At 40.3% G+C, this 17,374-nt stretch overlaps 3 protein-coding genes across 3 annotated transcripts; 1 reads left to right on the plus strand and 2 right to left on the minus strand.

Annotated features, from left to right (window-relative positions):
* Positions 1–1,251: 1,251 nt before the first annotated feature.
* On the plus strand, positions 1,252–9,260 carry LOC110968694 (polypeptide N-acetylgalactosaminyltransferase 5). Its single transcript, XM_022218648.2, has 10 exons — positions 1,252–2,619; positions 2,693–2,859; positions 4,548–4,667; positions 5,704–5,839; positions 5,941–6,060; positions 6,156–6,273; positions 6,358–6,687; positions 7,705–7,785; positions 8,142–8,294; positions 8,501–9,260. The coding sequence occupies exons 1-10, from the start codon at positions 1,655–1,657 to the stop codon at positions 8,636–8,638; spliced, it is 2,328 nt and encodes a 775-aa protein (XP_022074340.2). The 5' UTR covers positions 1,252–1,654; the 3' UTR covers positions 8,639–9,260.
* An 83-nt stretch (positions 9,261–9,343) lies between these two features.
* Positions 9,344–11,637, minus strand: LOC110968311 (uncharacterized). The gene is made up of 2 exons (XM_022218165.2): positions 10,818–11,637; positions 9,344–10,727 (listed from the first exon to the last, which is right to left on the minus strand). Exons 1-2 carry the CDS (start codon positions 11,386–11,388, stop codon positions 10,330–10,332), a joined length of 969 nt encoding a protein of 322 aa, XP_022073857.1. The 5' UTR covers positions 11,389–11,637; the 3' UTR covers positions 9,344–10,329.
* Positions 11,638–13,183: 1,546 nt separating this feature from the next.
* Positions 13,184–16,833, minus strand: cytip (cytohesin 1 interacting protein). The gene is made up of 8 exons (XM_022218154.2): positions 16,193–16,833; positions 15,851–15,900; positions 15,619–15,673; positions 15,393–15,495; positions 15,076–15,169; positions 14,916–14,982; positions 14,604–14,670; positions 13,184–14,398 (listed from the first exon to the last, which is right to left on the minus strand). Exons 1-8 carry the CDS (start codon positions 16,358–16,360, stop codon positions 13,920–13,922), a joined length of 1,083 nt encoding a protein of 360 aa, XP_022073846.1. The 5' UTR covers positions 16,361–16,833; the 3' UTR covers positions 13,184–13,919.
* Positions 16,834–17,374: the final 541 nt, after the last annotated feature.

A 17,374-nucleotide genomic window follows, 5' to 3' on the forward strand; every position in this document is an offset into this window, starting at 1 on the left:
CTGTTGTAACAATAGATATTCGTAGATCAGATCAAATGAATATATGCTCGGCCACAGTAGGAATGTTGTTTGACGACAGCGCCTGTACACTTGAGATTAAACACAGTAGTAAATCTGGTTCTCCTGCATTTTAAGGTGTGTCAAATAGGACATACCTGCTTTTGACAGTGGAACTTCAGTAGCACATAATCTTAGACCAGTCCTCCCAATAAAAGCTGAAGAAAAAACAATTGTATAAGAACCACAATGTAGTCTATATCAAACTGCACATTCGGTTTACCCTGTAGCTTCCACTAATAGTTCTGTTTGACTGTTAATCTTCAAGTGAACATGTAACCCAGACTGAGTTATCTGTTTAAGACCTCCAAATTCGATGCAATAATCAAACTGAAGTCTTACTTCAAAAGTCAAATAAAGCTACACTCAGTTGCTTTTGACATAAAATGTTTATTCACATCACATGGTCCTCATACACAGATTGCTTCAGTTGCCATGGAAATGTGGCTGGTTGAACTTTCCATGACCTTGGACTGTATCTTCATCTAATTTTGGAGCTTGTCAGAACTTTTGACCTTGGAAACAACAGCTGATAAGGAAATTTGGAGCTTTTTGCCGTATCGTACTGTACCAAGCAGCAGGGTGTTTCAAGAATTCTATCTAATAAGGAAACAACTTGGACTAAAGGTGCTCAGAGTCAAGTTTGAACATCTGTCTCCATGGCGTCTACAAATAGGGAACGTGTGATTGGTCCAAAAACTCCAGGGGAGTGTGTGGGCCTTAAGCTGAGATTGTTTTTTTCCAGAAACTTCAAAACAACAGTTAAAAAACAAACTCACAGCAAGGTTCTTTTAGTATGTGTTCTGGAACTATTGCAGATGTTCAATATCGATTATTATATATATAATACATTTCATATTATTATTATTGCTGTTGTTTTTGTTGTTGTTGTTATTATGAACAATACGCTCTTTTTGAGAAAAAAAAAATTCACATATGTGGAAGCCATATCCTTGGAATTAACGTACAAGAATGCATAATATATACACATTTTTTTCAATTGTTACTGTAATTTTTTACTAGATCATGCTCTTATATGTGACAAAACGATTAAAAGTAGCATTTTTGTTATTCTGTATCAACCTAAAACTTTACCTGACCCGCCTCTAACTCCACGCCTCCTCCTTCTCCTCCCCCTCCCCCTCCTCCATGTGTTGTCTCGTGCACTTCTTCCTGTCCGTCCGTCCAATCAGCTGCCGGCCTGACTGGAAGTCTTCTGCTACGTCCTCAAACCAAAACCGTGTCAGTCAAAGTTAAAGTTGCGGCGTGGACGGTTTCTGCGACGACACCGACGACTTTGGCTGACTTTTCTTATTTTCCTCTTTCCGAGGAGGGAATTCTTCGACAGACCTGATGTCTCCGGGCGGCTGCACGTGATCCGGTATGGAAACATTGTCTTGCACTTCTGCAGAGCTGCACAGGACCCCGCTGCGGCTCTGACTGACACCGACTACCACCGCTGCTGCCCCGGGTAGTATCTCTAGCATGCCACGCAGGCAGCTAACTTCTCTAAAAGCTAGAAAAGTTTGCCTGCAGCTGAAAAGTATGACTCTTTGAGGTGTTTTTTTAATGGGTTTGTTGTTGTAAAAGCGTAAGAATGATGAAGGTGAGAAGATACTTGAGGGGCAGTGGGAGGGTCCTGGCGTTTGTATTCGTCGCCTCCGTCATCTGGCTGCTGTTTGACATGGCCGCACTCCGGTTGTCAATAAACGACGTGAACAGCCAGCTGCTGAAGGAGAGAGTCATAAGAGAAAGAGAGGTGCTCAAACAGCAGTCCAAAGTGACGCAGCTCATGAAGAGGGGCTTCAAACACCCGGTGCAGAGGGTGGACTGGACGGTCGCACAGGCTGGGAAAGGAGCCCTCAACTCCAGCACCAAACTGGCCGAAGTGTACAGACACAAATTCAGAAACTCTGCTAAAGAACAAAGAGTGGTTCCTAAACCTACTCATGCCCTAAATCAGAATGTCACGCCAAAGCAGGCCGCTCCTGCCAAGAAAAAAGCAGTAAACCTGGATCTGAATGTAACCCAAGTGCCACCAGGTGTTCAGGAAAACAAAGCAACCTCAAAGATTGGACTTCATAAAACTTCTCTGGACAAAAAGGATTTAACGATAAAAGACAAAGGTGAACCTGCAAAGAATGGAACAAAAGTGAGCCAGCTTCAAGCCGAGGAAGAGTCACGCCCTGTTAAAACAACGCCTCGCCAACCTCCCAACAAGGATGTGAACATAAAGAAGGAAGAAATAGATAAGGGGCAGGTCAGGACGACTGACAAGAGTAATCTGAATGCGCAGAGGGATTCCCTGAAGCCTACAATCAGTACCAAAGCAGGGAATAACTCCTCTGCTGTCAGGAAACCAGGTGTCCACAAAGTGCTTTCTCTGGATGTGACTCAGGCTCCTAGAGATGCTCATGCTGTGGGCCAGTTTGGTCAGGCAGCGCTGGTTAATAGCAACGAAGACGCAGAGGTGAGGAGGAGATGGGACGAAGGCCATTTTAACGTCTACCTCAGCGACCAGATCCCAGTGGACCGAGCCATCCCAGACACCAGGCCAGAGATGTGAGTCTTCTCCCTGCATGTTTCATCTCGAGCCGCTCTGAACGCAACGCTGAGCTGTACTTGTGTTTTCCAGGTGTGCGCAGAATATGGTCCACGATGACTTGCCTTCCACCAGCGTGATTTTCTGTTTTGTGGATGAGGTGTGGTCGACGCTGCTGCGCTCCGTGCACAGCGTGCTCAACAGGTCTCCCCCACACCTCCTCAAAGAGATCATTCTGGTGGATGACTTCAGCACTAAAGGTAACGGTGATCTGAAGGCTTCATATGGAAATGGGGTCAACACGATATAGATGCTGGTTGTTATAAATTTGCATCACACCACTTTCATTCGGATTGCAGCTGAGAGAGCGCGTGCATTCTCCCAAAGCCGGTTTGTGCATATTCAGTACATACCATTTAACATTTTACAAGCGCTGGTTTCTCGTAGGACCTGTTGGATCAGGTATTACAAGTTTTTCATCATTGTTAAATATTTATTCAATATGTAATAGACAAATTAACAATACCCACTTAATTTAGCATCAGCTGGAAAGCAAAAACACAAATAATTGTATGTTTTATAATTGTAAATTCAAGGGATTGATGACCAACAAGCTGGATGACTCGTCTTTTTATTTATTTATATTAGTTGCGTTCAGTATGTCAAAATATCATCAAAATTGCCAGCATAATCTGCAAAATGATCCTCAAGTTTGATGCGATTCGTCGTCTGCAACCTGAACACAGAAGCCAAATTACTGTAGAGATATTCATTCTGTCTTTTATGATCAGTTATTTCTACAAACAGACAGATAGATAGATTGATAGACAGGTAGATAAACTTTATTGTCTGTCCCAAATGGTGACAGAAATTCTCTTTTGACAAGGCTCCAACAAAAAAAATACAACACACAAAAACACACTTAAAACACAAGTTCACAAAGTAAACATGTAAAAGAAATGTTAAAAAGAAACAGCAGCCGATAAAAAGAAATAAATAATGAATAATTGATGATTCGATTATATATCTATTAGAATAATACTTTACTGATCCTTTACAGGAAACTACTTTGTTACAGCAGCATGTTATCACGCAGACAACCCACAAATCTGACAAAACACCGTCAGTATGACCATGTACATAGCATGTAAGTTAGAAAAAATTCAAAACATCTGCGCAGCATGTAAATCATAACTTAAAATATTAATTTGAATTGAAAAGCCTAATTGCAGCTGGTAGGAAGTTACTTCCTGCTGTGTTCAGACCTGCACTGAGGGGGGATGAGTCTGTCGCTGGAGCAGCTCTGCTAAAACACCTCCTGGTTGTTTAGTGGGTGAGAAGCATTGCTCACAATAGAGTTCAGTTTCCTGAGCATTCTCACCCCAGCCACCTGTTGGTGACGCCTTTAACATTGAATTGTCCATATTAGGCTATATTTGGTATCTTGAACCTGGTTTCTGGTACTGCGGCTCAGGATTCTTGTAATTAATTTGTCTGTTAAATACGCAACTTTACATTTTGCTTCTGTCAAATTAAATAGTAGCTGCAACTCTACCAAATTAAATGCAACACAAATGAAGCACAGCAGAAAATGAAATGCAACAAATGCAATGTTTATTTTAGTCATCGTAGTACCGCGCGGTATCTTTCTTAAATACGTTACAGAAGTTTCACTAGTCTTGTTTTTACAGATATAGCATGGTCATGGTAAGCTCCTCTGGGGAGAAAGAGGATCATTGATTCATTTACTGTAATTAATCGATAGCTCTACTGAGCGGTGCTGAGCAGTTATCAGAGATCCTCTCATGATTTGAATCTTGGTGATTTATGCAAGTTTAGCCTCTGTGTTAACGCTGATTATTGTTTTCACTCCTATGCGTTATTCTTTTTATCATTTCCCTGCTAACGGTGCTCGCAGTAGTTTTACCACTTACTTTTACTCTGGCAGACTATCTGAAGGAGCAGCTGGATAAGTACATGTCCCAGTTTCCAAAAGTGCGAATCATTCGTCTCAAGGAGCGTCAGGGTCTGATCAGGGCAAGGCTGGCTGGAGCTGCTGTTGCCAAAGGTAAGCACAATCGAAATGTATAAAGAGAATGTATAAAGGTAAAAAAAAAAGTCCCTCAAGAAAGACGGATGTAGACTGTAACAAAATTGACATGACTGTGCTAAAATGTACGTACTACACTGTGAAGAACTGCTCATTATTTATATTTATTTACATTCCTGTATGTCCATGCACAGGGTTAATAAACTACATACCTGGGTTTAAAATGTCAACAGCTAAAAGAGGCTGATCCTGTAAAACTGAGTCATTTAAAGACAGATACATTTATTGTATATCCATTTGGTATCTCCTTATGAGCTGTTCACTTCTATTATTCAAACTGCAGCTACAATTTGCTGTACAATATGAGCTTTTATTTTATCATGCTAATCAAACGACATGGATGCTGTATGTTCCAGCTGTATGTAGAGGAACATGCAGTTTACAGGCTGTGTTTGTTCGGCTTTTGTTCTTCCGGATGAGCTAATGAGATAAGTCGTATGTAAATATCTAGGTTGAAGAATTATTTACAAACTTTCAGATGGAGAACAATCCCGTGAGCTTGAAATAATGAAATAAAAGCAGAGTGGCATTGTCACGTCAACATCCATTCACTATGAAGTGTTCCGTCACACAGTAAAAATGTATGTTTATGTTTTGGGTAGTTATTTCAGTTGTCACATTTTCTGAAATTCAAGATTGGCACCGTTAAATGCATAAAATAGATGAAAAGTAGATGAAGTTTTTGATCCAATCTCTGTGTCTGCTAGCGAGGTTATTACAGCGACATTTTCAGCACCTGTTATTAGACAAGTGACAGATTCTTAAAGTACATATAAGCAATAACCTGCCTTATAACACCTAAATTACTGGAACATGAGCAAAATAACACCACCTACCCATTCTTAAATGTGCACCTGTTCATTCTTTTTGTGTAGGCTCGTTACAAAATCAACAAACAAGCCTTTCAGAGAGCTCTTATCGAGTCATGAAGGGTTGCACTGTTAATTTGTAGATGGTTTAACTGTAGCAGGATGTTTGCTTTCCTCTCATGTAGGCGAGGTTCTCACCTTCCTCGATTCCCATGTTGAATGTAATGTGGGATGGCTGGAGCCGCTCTTAGAGAGGGTCTATCTGGATCGTAAGAAGGTGCCCTGTCCGGTTATTGAAGTCATCAGTGACAAGGACATGAGGTGACGGAGTAATACTGTATTAAAGTAACAGATGCTGAATATTAAATATCAGCAAATGCCATTTTGACATCGTTCCTTGTGTTTTGGGTTATTATTATCAGTTACATGCTGGTTGACAACTTCCAAAGAGGTATTTTCAAATGGCCTTTGGTGTTTGGCTGGAGTGCAGTGCCAGAAGAGTACATCAAGAAGAACAACATGACCATTGCAGATCCAATCAGGTACTCTCTGCACGGCCACCTTTTATATTCATTTTCCCCTCTTGGTCTAAACTCATGATTGATGGTTATTTTTGATCATTTTTTTAATCTTGCAGATGTCCAGTTATGGCAGGAGGCCTTTTCTCCATAGACAAAAAGTACTTCTTTGAGCTTGGGTCCTATGATCCTGGTCTGGATGTGTGGGGTGGAGAGAACATGGAGATTTCTTTTAAGGTATATTAATTAATTGCTGGTTACTGGTCAACTTCCCAGAGCTGTTTTTCACATGGCCGCTAATACACGTTGCCCTTTGAACAGATCTGGATGTGTGGAGGAGAAATCGAGATCATCCCCTGCTCTCGAGTGGGTCACATTTTCCGAGGGCAGAATCCCTACAAGTTCCCCAAAGACAGGCAGAAGACGGTGGAGCGTAACCTGGCCAGGGTGGCCGAAGTGTGGCTGGACGAGTACAAGGACCTTTTCTATGGCCACGGCTACCACCACCTGCTCAATAAAAAGGTCACTGACATTGGCAACCTCACGGAGCAGATTGCGCTGAGGAAGAGGCTCAAGTGCAAGAGCTTCAAGTGGTACCTGGATAACGTGTATCCTGACATGGATGCTCCTTTAGTCAAAGCTGAAGGCCTGGTATGTGCATGTTTTAACTGATTACCTCTAGTATGTGTTTGTCTCTTGCAAGTCATTGTGTTCTTGCGCTCACTTTAAACCGCTGAATCCCAAGCAGTCCCTCTGTCACATTTTTATTCACTGTGGACTCATTTTTAAAAACGATAAGAAGTGCTGCGCCTCTGTGGAAACAATACAACCATGGCTACAAGGAGAGAGAACTCAAGAATGTTTTCTGTGCAGTATGACACACAAAGTTTCATTAATCATAAAATGAAAAAAAACAAATGTTAAAGTCCTTTTGATTATATATTTCCAAAAAAAAACATTTATTTAGAAGTCCAGAGTTGTTACAATACTAGAAAAAAAAGATTTTTACTATAAATATTTTTGCCTCCATAGTTGTTTTCTATTTGCTCTGTGTAAACACAGCCTGCAGTTTAGCTGAAAACGTTAGATGTTTTTGATTTCTTACATAATCTGTTTTGTGCAAACCATCTGTTTTTGCAGAATTTTTCCCTAAGACATGAAGAATAAAGTGATTTTGATGAAATATGATCATAAACTTAGATATGGTCACGTTTTCTGATGAAACTGCTTGTGACGGATTGCTTTGTGGACCCTCAGGAAGCTGAAACTCCTTCTGTTTTAACAGATCTGGCTTTGATAAATGGCATAATGTTACCTTCCAAACCTGCCAGCTGGATTAGGGGTCCAGAGGGTTAAACACTGTTTACATTTTCCTAAATGATAGGTTAAAATGAGCGCTTGTTATGCTTTTCCACTATGAAGCTATTGTTTCTTTACTGAAACCCTCCAAACAAAGTCTTCCCAAACACAGGCTCTGGTTGTGCTTTTCTGTAACAAAGAATCACTGTTCATTAAAGTTGGTGACAGCACTCTGTCAGGATTCGTTACAACAAGGAGCATTTCATGTGCTAAATCAGCTAACAAATATTTGCTACATTGCAGTTTCACTTGTAAATTTTTCTTTTTTTTTTGATTTTTAAAAATCATTTTATTATTTTTTTCCCGTAGGTCTTCAATCGTGGTCTAAGAAAATGTCTCGCTGTGCAGAAAGGTTCTTTGTCCTTTGAGAGATGTGATCTCAGCAAGCAGGTAGGTTCTATTTTATTTGACAGTAAAACTAAACTAAATGTTTGCAAAAGTTCTGCAATTTTTTCAGTCTTCGCAAAGAAAATATGCAGATAATCTGCAAGTTTGTGGCCATGACTGTGGTAATTATGGGGGGTGTAACAAAAATATCCAGAAATAGATCTACACCAGCGCAACTGCAGTCTGAGACAGGACCCAAGCCACGATAAACATGGGTGGAGTTCAAGACGCCAAGTCTTTGGAAATGTGGTGTTTTTGGATTAAGATCAGCCCCACTGAGGGCTTCCTTTAAAATCTTATCTTGTTCATGACATGCAGCATAATTACATGCTGGTTGCTCTCTCCTCTCTGGCATTCAGAGTCAACACTTTAATTACACCTGGATGAGGCACGTGAGGCAGCAGGACCTGTGTGTTGCTCCTCAAGGCAAAGGCAGCGGCTTTGCTTTACTATCATGTGACAACACCAAGCCTGAGCTCCACTGGTTCCACAAATCCTCCACCTCCGCTTTAGTAAGTTGACTCTGGGTGTGCCATTTGCTGTGTGTAATAACTTTGTGTTTCACTCCCTTTACTGTTATAAATCTGTCATCTCAGAAATTAACGTGACCTGTAAGACATCATTAAAATCACACAGTTGGCATTCCCCAAATCCAACATGTTGTTGAGTGTTCAGATGCTAAAGCTCGCTTCATTAATTATGTTTTGTGTCTGTCAAGGCGGAGCACCTCATAGCAGAGTTTGTTTCCCACCACATGTGCCTGGAGGCAGAACCTCAGAGTGACACGCTTCGTCTCAACCCATGTGAACCCAGCAACACCTTCCAAAAGTGGCAGTTCACACACTACAACGTTTAGCGAGGAGACTAAATTGAGTTTTATGTGTTAATCATGCACTATAGAAACCTCCAGTGGCCTCACACTACACTGTGGTCTGCGGTCCTGCCCCAAAACACGCCAGTCCAGAGGAAAAAGGAAGGCTTTGGTGGCAGTAGCGTCATATAAAGTAAATTGTGTGGAACTGTGTGCCAGAGGAATATTTATCTATTCAGGAGGACTTTCTATTTGTTGAAAATATCGTCTACGCTGGCATTTGTGGAAAAGTGCCTGAGATGACTGTTTAAGAACTGGGATTCAAATGGATGTCTATGGAAGAACACTCCGTCTGATTAGTTTAGTATAACATATGATGCAAAGATTAAAGGTTTAACAGTATGGGACTTACTGGGAGTGAATGAGTTAAACTGCATGTATTGTCATTTTGTTTAAAACATATCGCATATTTTCGGTGAGACGCTACTTTTTCAAGTTGTATTTTTATTTGACGTGTCACTTGGGTAAAACGGCTGCTTCTGTGGTTTTAAATGCTGCATTCTTTCGGTTGAGGTTTTGTTGTGAAAGTGATCCCTTTGGTATGATTTTTCTTTTTGTCACTAGAGGGAAGTGTTGTTTCAAAACACTCAATAAACCTGTGCTGTGATTTCATGACTTTTTTTTTTAAATCAGACCTTTGAAAGAGAAACTGATGAACATGCAGTAAAAAGAAATAAATGATGAAGGTAATGATTTAATACCATTGATTTGTTTATTGTTTTTCCTCAACTACTTATTTGGTATTGTAAGTGTGCATGTTAAGATAATCTCTTGCAAATACTTAACCCTAATAGTTTAACCACTTATAGTCTATCCAGAGGTTAAGCTACTGAAGCTCTAATACCAAACAACATCATAGTTATTATAGCAAATAACATTACAAAGCTTTGAGCTTCACATTTGCTTACTCTGCTGCACCTTTAAACCCTCCTGTTGTTCCCATTTACGGGCACCAAAAAATATTGTTTCCTTGTTTGAAAAAAATCCAAAAATTCAGCAAAAAAATTCCCCAAATTTCTGAAAATTTGCAAAACCCTTAGGAAGAAAATTCCAATAATTCTTTTAAAGTTTTATTTAAAAAAAACAAAAACAAGAAAATTCTTGTAAATATTTTCAAAAAAATGAGTCAAAATATTCCCAAAAAATCCTAAAAATATCTAAAGTGATTGCATATATATCAGTAAAACTTCTAACATTTTCTTTAAGAACATTTACAAGAAAATCAACCAAAATCCAGTGAATTTTGCTGGATTTTGGTTGATTTTTCTTTTGTGAATGTTTTTAAGGAACATTTTTAACATTTTTTTTCCATCAAAAAATGTTCAAAGATTTCCAAAAATGTTGAAAATGTGGATATCAGAAGTTTCACTGTGAAAATATCTTATTTTTCCGTATTTTCAAACTTTAAAACGGGTTAAGTTTGACCCGCAGGACGACACGAGGGTTAAATAAGATGTTTTCATTCCAAAATCATCAAATTAAAAGTATCAGGTACCTCTTAGATGTGAAATACAATACAAATACACACAAACCTTGATGTATTGTATGTGAGGTTTCTGTGACCCTGGAAGATACATCAGAGATTTGACAGGTTGATTTTAGAACAAACAAATGTGTAAACTGTGCACAGATGACAGATGTTTTGTGAGTTACACCTACAAACAGGACCATGAAACCTACTTATTCATCATGTACTCAAACTCCTTTATCTTCTGGCTCGTGTTGCCTCTGCGGATCCTGCGATAGGACACAGTGCTGTATTTGGAAGAAGTGAGGTGGTCGAAGGGGCTCTGCTGAGTGGTGCTGCTGCCAGGTTTCTTCAACAGAGGCAGGGTGAAGGAACCTGGGCTGGGTTTTTGATGAAATCCAGCGTTAAAGCCATGCTCCCGCTCAACTTTCCGATCCACCTCAGGCTGCCTGTCGCCTGATATCTGGCGTTCAGCACTGGACAGCTGTTTTGGGACTTTTGCCTCCCTGTTCACCCTCATATAACTCTCATTAAGTACTTCAAAGGGGTTGGGGTTTGATGTCTGAGCCTCTAGCGTCACTTCTTTCTCCTTACTTTGTCGATTTGCTGAAAAGGAAAGGAAAAATCTGTTTTGCATGCTGTCAACAAAGGCCTCTTTTAATATCGCACTGCTCAATAATACTAAATTCATCTTACCTAGTTCTGCTGATATTTGTTGCTCAGATTGTGTTTGCATGTCCACAGTTGTGCAGGTTGATTGCAGAAGTTCTCCACAAGTTCTCAATAAGTTTTCTGGAGTTAGAGCAGACTCTGGGTCTGGTTTTCTGGGGTTTGATGAATGCATTTGTTCAGTTTGTGGTGTCCGGAGCTTTTGGCATTCCTCTTCAGTCCAAATGACCTGCTGGCTTGTTCTCATCTCCATCTCTGAATTCTCTTTGTTAATAATGATTTCTTCTCCTGGATCATCCACCCTCTGCTGGTTAGGCTCAACAGCTACCTCACTGTTGACTCGCTGTTTGCACTTGTTGGCACCAAAATCAGATGATGTGCTGTCCTTTTTGCCCTGGTGAGGCTGCTCCTCATCACTGTAAAACACAGAGTCATCTCCCTCCTCCATTGACCACACATCTCTCTCATCAGGCTCCTCCTGAGTCTTTAAGGCCTCGAGAGTAATCCCACCAACGATTTCCAGGACCTGGGATGCCAGTGCGTCTTCATCTTCTGATCTGAGTGTTGGAGTGTTTGGATGTATCGTGCTTGTCTCCATTTGCTTTGTTTTTGTCCTCTGTGTTGCTTAGAAAAGTGTAAATGATTTTGATGCTGTTCGCTAGTTCTCTGTAGCATCAAAAGTTTAGCCTTGTCACATCGTCTGCACTACTGCACCAGCTGCGTCGTTCATGTACTTCACAGTCAAAGCTCGATGAAAGAATCCATCCTGCTTTTCCAGTCAGTAGTGCAAAATCAGCCTCAGTAGTGTGCTTTCTAGTGGTGGTACCATGTAAATCTGTGTGTGCGTTGAGTCCCTGAAGAACAGTGGTTTTGTTGTGGGCCCAACAAAGCTTCATTGTCCCTCTGGCATCTGCATATGTAGTGATTGTACTCGTGTTTTAAATCTCTGCTTTGCGACCACCTCCTTTCTGTAGCATTTTCAGTCTGGATTAACATTCTCCTATAGGTTTTTATCTCTGTTGTTTTACTTCCTGAACCAGCAATGGTTTTGCACATGGAGCAGAACAAAGCCCTGTTATGTCTTGAGGATTAAGACCATAAAGACTTTAAGGTCTTTAAGATACCTGAGCTGCTGATATAACATTCTGAAAACTTACAGTATACGCAGCTAAACCACTCCTGGGGTTCGCTCCGTAGTGGTAGAAAGTATATTTTATATATATATATTAATCGTCAGTATTAATCTACAATGTAGAAAGTAATACAAATCAATAAAAAGCATTGAATGAGAAAATGTGCCCAAACTTTTGACTGATCATGTACATATAGTAATATATCTAGAAGTATATTTTAGAAACAAAGTATTTTTCTAAAGTTAATCTTCCTGTTGTCTTCATCTACAGGCATCAAAAAATATTGTTTCCTTGTCTGAAAAAAATCTAGAAATTTAGCAAAAAAATCCCCAAATTTCTGAAAATTTGCAAAACCTTCAAGAAGAAAATTCCAATAATTCCTTCAAAATTTTATTTTAAAAAAATTCCCCAAATTTGGCAAGAAAATTCTTGTGAATATTTTCCCAAAAAAGTGAGTAAACATCTTACAAAAAAAAATTATAAAAATATCTAAATTGAAACTTCTATTCTCTTTAATAACATTCCCAAAAAATCAACCAAAAATCTAGTGAAATGTGCTGGATTGTGGTTGATTTTTTTTTGAGAATGTTCTTAAGAAACATTTTTGACATTTCTTTTTTTTCCACCACAAAATGTTCAAAGTTTTCCCAAAAATGTTGAAAATGTGGACATCAGAAATTTCACTGTGAAAATATAATTTTTTTCCCCACATTTTCAAACTTAAAAATGGGTCAATTTTGACCCACAGGACGACACGAGGGTTAAAGGGTGTCAATACTGTCTTCATGTGGAGCAACTTGTTTTCATAAATAATCTCCTTTAAAGAATATTATCTTCATATTGCACAATGAAAAAGAACAACGATGTTTTTAAATGACCTCATCATGAATTGTAATTACTATTTGCAAGAAAACTCAGTTGACATTATTAAAATTGTCTTCTGTCTAGTTGTGGTGAGTGGGTGTCTATTTCTTTAGCAGCAGCAGGAAACCATAGAAATCAGACTTTTTCCAGGAAATGGGTGAGGTTGCTATAGTCTACTTATCTTTATCTTAAAACTTCTTTGCAACACCCTGTACTTTTCTCAACATAATAATTACATCTGTTTATGAGTGAACACAGACAGAATGTGTAATATCTGCATCATCAACAGAGATCTTCAGTGTAGCTCACTCAGATGTTTCATCATTCTGTTGAAGTTTGAACTTTATGAGCGTACTTTAATCACTGAGATCTGAAGGAAAACACCTGATGGGTGTATGACAGTTTACAAGTTTATTTTTTTTTCATTTCAAAGCCTTTTTGTACATTTAATCTTGATTTAATTTGCAAAAGCTGAGGCATAGATCAAAAAACACAATCTTTGCAAAGTTGCATTTTCTTGCCACTGAAAGTAAAACATGCAATTTTCAGCACATTCACAATTTATAAGAAACCTTTTCAGTGTTTCTGAACACTGAAACTAAGCTGCACATAGTCTGAAGATAATTTTGGAAATGAAAACCGTTAAGTAGTATGTCAAAGCCACATCCTGTTTTGAGCTGAGCAGACATCTATACGGTGGAGAGGTCTGGTTTTGGTTTTGAGCACCTGAGAATCATAAGTGCTGCTTCAATGTTAATCTCACTAAAATATACATGATTCTTCTGTAATTTACATCACAGTGGTCTTGTTTTAAAATCCAAAGTGCTACATCAACACTGAATCTGCCCTGATTAATGCTAATCATGCTCTGTGTTTAGGGCATGGGGAAAAACTGTTTTATTCAAGTTAGTAGGATACATAATTTCTTCTGTTATGCTTTACAATCTGTTATCTGTACATTCATTCAACTCTTGTTCATCTTCATAATGCTGTTGTGCATTAAGCCAAACAGTGAGCCAGGCTCACCCAAAGGCTCAGGAGCCATCTCTAAATGTCTGTCTTCCCATGAAGCGGGAAGCAGTTTCAGTGTCCATTTCTTTCTGCCACCTGTGTGGAGCATGTGGATATTAAGTCACTGAGTGTTCGTTCCAGTCTCCTCTTCTTCAACTGATCTCTGGAGTCCAGGAAGTAACTTGAAGATGTGTTTGCGAACACTGGCTTTCCTGCCTTTCCTGGGCAGAGTCCCAAACAAGGATGAGATCCTTGTCTCATCCCAGGAAGGAGAGAGGGAGCTGCTGCTGCCGGCCAAACTGGAGCTGCTGGAGCGGCTGAGGGCTTGGTGCTGCCGGCTGGAGCTCAGTGAGAACCTGCCCGGGCTGTCGTCTGAAGGAAAGTCTCTGGAGAAGAAGCAGCTTTCATCTGTGGTGCTGGCTGCACTGAAGGGACTGGGGGAGCTCAGATCCCCAAACACGCTGGCCACATCACTGTCATCTGTCATCCCACTCCTGTAGCTACTGTCACTGGAAAAGCGCCGGCCACAGCGACCCCTTGGGGAATTCAGAACTTCTGAGGAATCCGTCGAGAGGTGGAGACTGCTATCATTTAAGTTACCTGAAAACACAACAAAGTCCCAGTTGGTAAAAGTCGCAGCTGGCAAGAAATTTGCAACAGGAAGTTCGTCAGCAGCTTCCAGTGAATGTTCGTTTCTCTGGGGATTACGCTTCAATTCACATCACAAAGGGTGCTGCTTTAGAGAAAATAGAATGGCAGTGAGAAAGGAAGTACTGTGGTCTGACAGCTGAGCAAAACTTCTCACCTCGCGTTAGACGTTTTTCCTGTAATGTGAGCGCTTGCAGCTCCACCAATTTCTCACGTAGTGATTGCTGTATGGGCAAAAAACATCACGTATGTACTTTCAGTAAGAATGTCATACAGCGAGAACATTTACCTTCAAAGACCATATCTTGTAATATGACAGCAAGTACTGTCTCGTGTGGTTTCAGTTGTGTTATGCAGCGGAATAGGCATTTTTCAGATCAACCTATTATCAACTACAGTGTGGCCACTATTACAGGTGGATTTGTGTGCTACCTGCTACTGCTTCAGTATGGCAAACAAAGACACACACCTTAAGCTGGTTCATCTTCTTCTCCAGCTCAATCTTCTTTATTATGTTTCCACATACAGTCTCCATCCTGGAACGACACAATAACACATAATTACACACTTTCACTCCCAAAAAGTGTTATTTTTCCATCATCATGTGTAATATTATTGCTGTAGCTCACATTAGGTTGTTGGTTGATTCTCTTATGAGCTCAAGTACCCGTTGATGAGATGATCCTTCAATGCTGGCCCCATTTATGGTGAGGATAACATCGCCTATCGCAAATGAGGATGCAAAAAAACAGGAACTAGTAAATTACGAGAAGACAAGATGGGTAAACATTGCATTTCTGCATTAGTGTTTAGGTGTGTGGGCGTGCATGGGTGGTAAGTGATAACTGTCAAACTTTATCTAACAGAAAGGTGGAACAAGGTCATTTCTGTGCAGCATATATGAAAGTGTGGCGTTTATAGGGTGGAGAGGATGTGGGTGTTTCACCTGCGGTCAGGCCAGCACTCTCAGCCACGCTGTCCTCCTGCACCTTGCACACAAACGTGCACATCTCCACTGCAGAACTGTTTTTCAGCTGCAGGCCATAAGTCTGCAGCAAGAGATGGGTTTGTCACAAAACTTGGCAGAACACATTATTTTGGACATGAAGCGGATCTCAAAACTGTTCTTTATGTGCTTCATTTTAATGTTGTGAAAATGCAAAGTGGCTCACCTGAATTTCAAAACCGAATGTTTCATTGTCTTGCTTTTCCAGTACAATCGTGGTCCTGTGCGAAAGAATAAAAGCAAAAAAAGACAGATGATTAAACTTTAAAGGAAGGAAAAAAACAAGCCTAGTTCTTTTTAACAGACTACAAGTTAAGAAAAATGTAGTAACACACAGTAATGCTAAAGGTAAAACATCTGTTCTGTAGGAAGTAGCACAGCAGTTCTGCCATATTTACCTTTGTGGGTCCGTGTAATCAACCAGTGAGTTGGAGTTGGTTTGCTTGAGCTGCAAAAGGAGAAATGCAATCAGTTCCTCTTTAAAACAATTTAACCATTTTAAGCCTTGAAACTAATATATAGGAACCTATATATGCAGTTTTAGTAAGAACATGTTGATCCTGTAATGTTGCATAACTTCAGAGATTTAAATAGTTTAAAGGCTTTTGTCCAGTTGCAAAGAGCTGCTGCATTTTTGTTACACAGTTGGCAATAAATCACTGAACTCTGATTTAAATTGCAGAAGTGTAAGCATTTATGCTTTATTCTGCCTATTTATTGCACTTGAGTTATTGTCTCACCTTGCGTACTCTGGGCAGAGAGCCTGTGTTCTGCCGGTGCCGGTCACTGCTCCCCCTCAGCGAACGCCGGTACCACAGAGAACTCTTCTTCTTCTGAGTATTATCCAGAATGTAATTGTCTTGGCTGGCCTGGCGTTGAAGTCCAGTGAAATTCATGGTGGATTGCATGGTAGAGTAGTCCTTTAAAGCACCATCATGTCCTGCAGCAGCAGCTCTTCAGTGACTGTGTGGCCCTGCCCTGGCGTGCAGCTAAATGCAAAATGTGTCAAAGCGGAAATCCACGTCATGTGATGTTGTGGTGGACCTGCATCTGCAGATCACAGCCTCATATACCTAATTTCCTGTTACCCCCTGCAACTTTTCTTTTTTGTTGTTCTCTTTCTTGAGAAGTGCTGGTCTGCTGTTCTCAAAAGAAAAGAAAGGAGAATGCTGAAGTTTTTTTGTATAATTCCCCTCCGAACAGTCCCTTTCCTTTTTGCAGTCTTAGCAATTCGATTTATGGTCTGTCAGAAATCAGCAATGCATGAAAAACTGCCACCTCACTCCTCCACCAGCACCTGCTTCCAGCCTCTCTCACTCTCAGTTTCTCAATGGACTAAGCTTCAGTCTGAGTCCTGTGTTCTGCCAAGCAGGGAGACTTGTCTTATGAGGACAGACAAAAGGCTGATTTAGCTCGAGGCCAGTGTCACGCTCCCCAAACAGACAGCACGGGTCATTGGGCTGAAGGCATCAGACATGGTTGGATCAAAAGAAAAATCACACACACGGGCAGTCTGAGCCATTGGGGAGACAATAGCTGACGGGATAAAGAAAACTGAACCATGGTGCACAAACTTTCTCCCACTGCAACACGCGTGCCTTCATAGTGTTAACCTGGAAAAAAGGGAATATCATCTTTTAAAATATGCGAAAGCTTAATTCTTTCACAGTCTTGTAGAATTGGAAAATCCTTCCACTACAGTACAGAATATAAACACAGTGGAAAGATTCCTTTACTAACAGATTGCTTCACAGCAATCCACTCTGCCCCACTGACCCCCAGCAGCTCCGTTGGCCAACTAACCACGGGACCGTCTGGAACACAGATATCGCATTTCAGCGGACATTGCAAATCCCCATCCACATTTTTGTGCAACGTGTACACAACATTTTCAGACGCTTACAAGTTTTCCACATTTTGTT

This window comes from Acanthochromis polyacanthus, chromosome 14 (assembly GCF_021347895.1).
Source record: "Acanthochromis polyacanthus isolate Apoly-LR-REF ecotype Palm Island chromosome 14, KAUST_Apoly_ChrSc, whole genome shotgun sequence".
NCBI lineage: Eukaryota > Metazoa > Chordata > Actinopteri > Pomacentridae > Acanthochromis > Acanthochromis polyacanthus.

Coding starts and splice junctions, on each gene's coding strand:
- LOC110968694 (XM_022218648.2), top strand. CDS start 1,655: ATGATGAAGGTGAGAAGATACTTGAGGGGCAGTGGGAGGGTCCTGGCG. Junction 4,668..5,703: donor TGGAGCTGCTGTTGCCAAAG/GTAAGCACAATC, acceptor CCTCTCATGTAG/GCGAGGTTCTCACCTTCCTC. Junction 7,786..8,141: donor GATGTGATCTCAGCAAGCAG/GTAGGTTCTATT, acceptor TCTGGCATTCAG/AGTCAACACTTTAATTACAC.
- LOC110968311 (XM_022218165.2), bottom strand. CDS start 11,388: ATGGAGACAAGCACGATACATCCAAACACTCCAACACTCAGATCAGAA. Junction 10,728..10,817: donor ACAAATATCAGCAGAACTAG/GTAAGATGAATT, acceptor TTTCCTTTTCAG/CAAATCGACAAAGTAAGGAG.
- cytip (XM_022218154.2), bottom strand. CDS start 16,360: ATGCAATCCACCATGAATTTCACTGGACTTCAACGCCAGGCCAGCCAA. Junction 15,674..15,850: donor GATTACACGGACCCACAAAG/GTAAATATGGCA, acceptor TCTTTCGCACAG/GACCACGATTGTACTGGAAA. Junction 14,399..14,603: donor GGAAAAACGTCTAACGCGAG/GTGAGAAGTTTT, acceptor TTGTGTTTTCAG/GTAACTTAAATGATAGCAGT.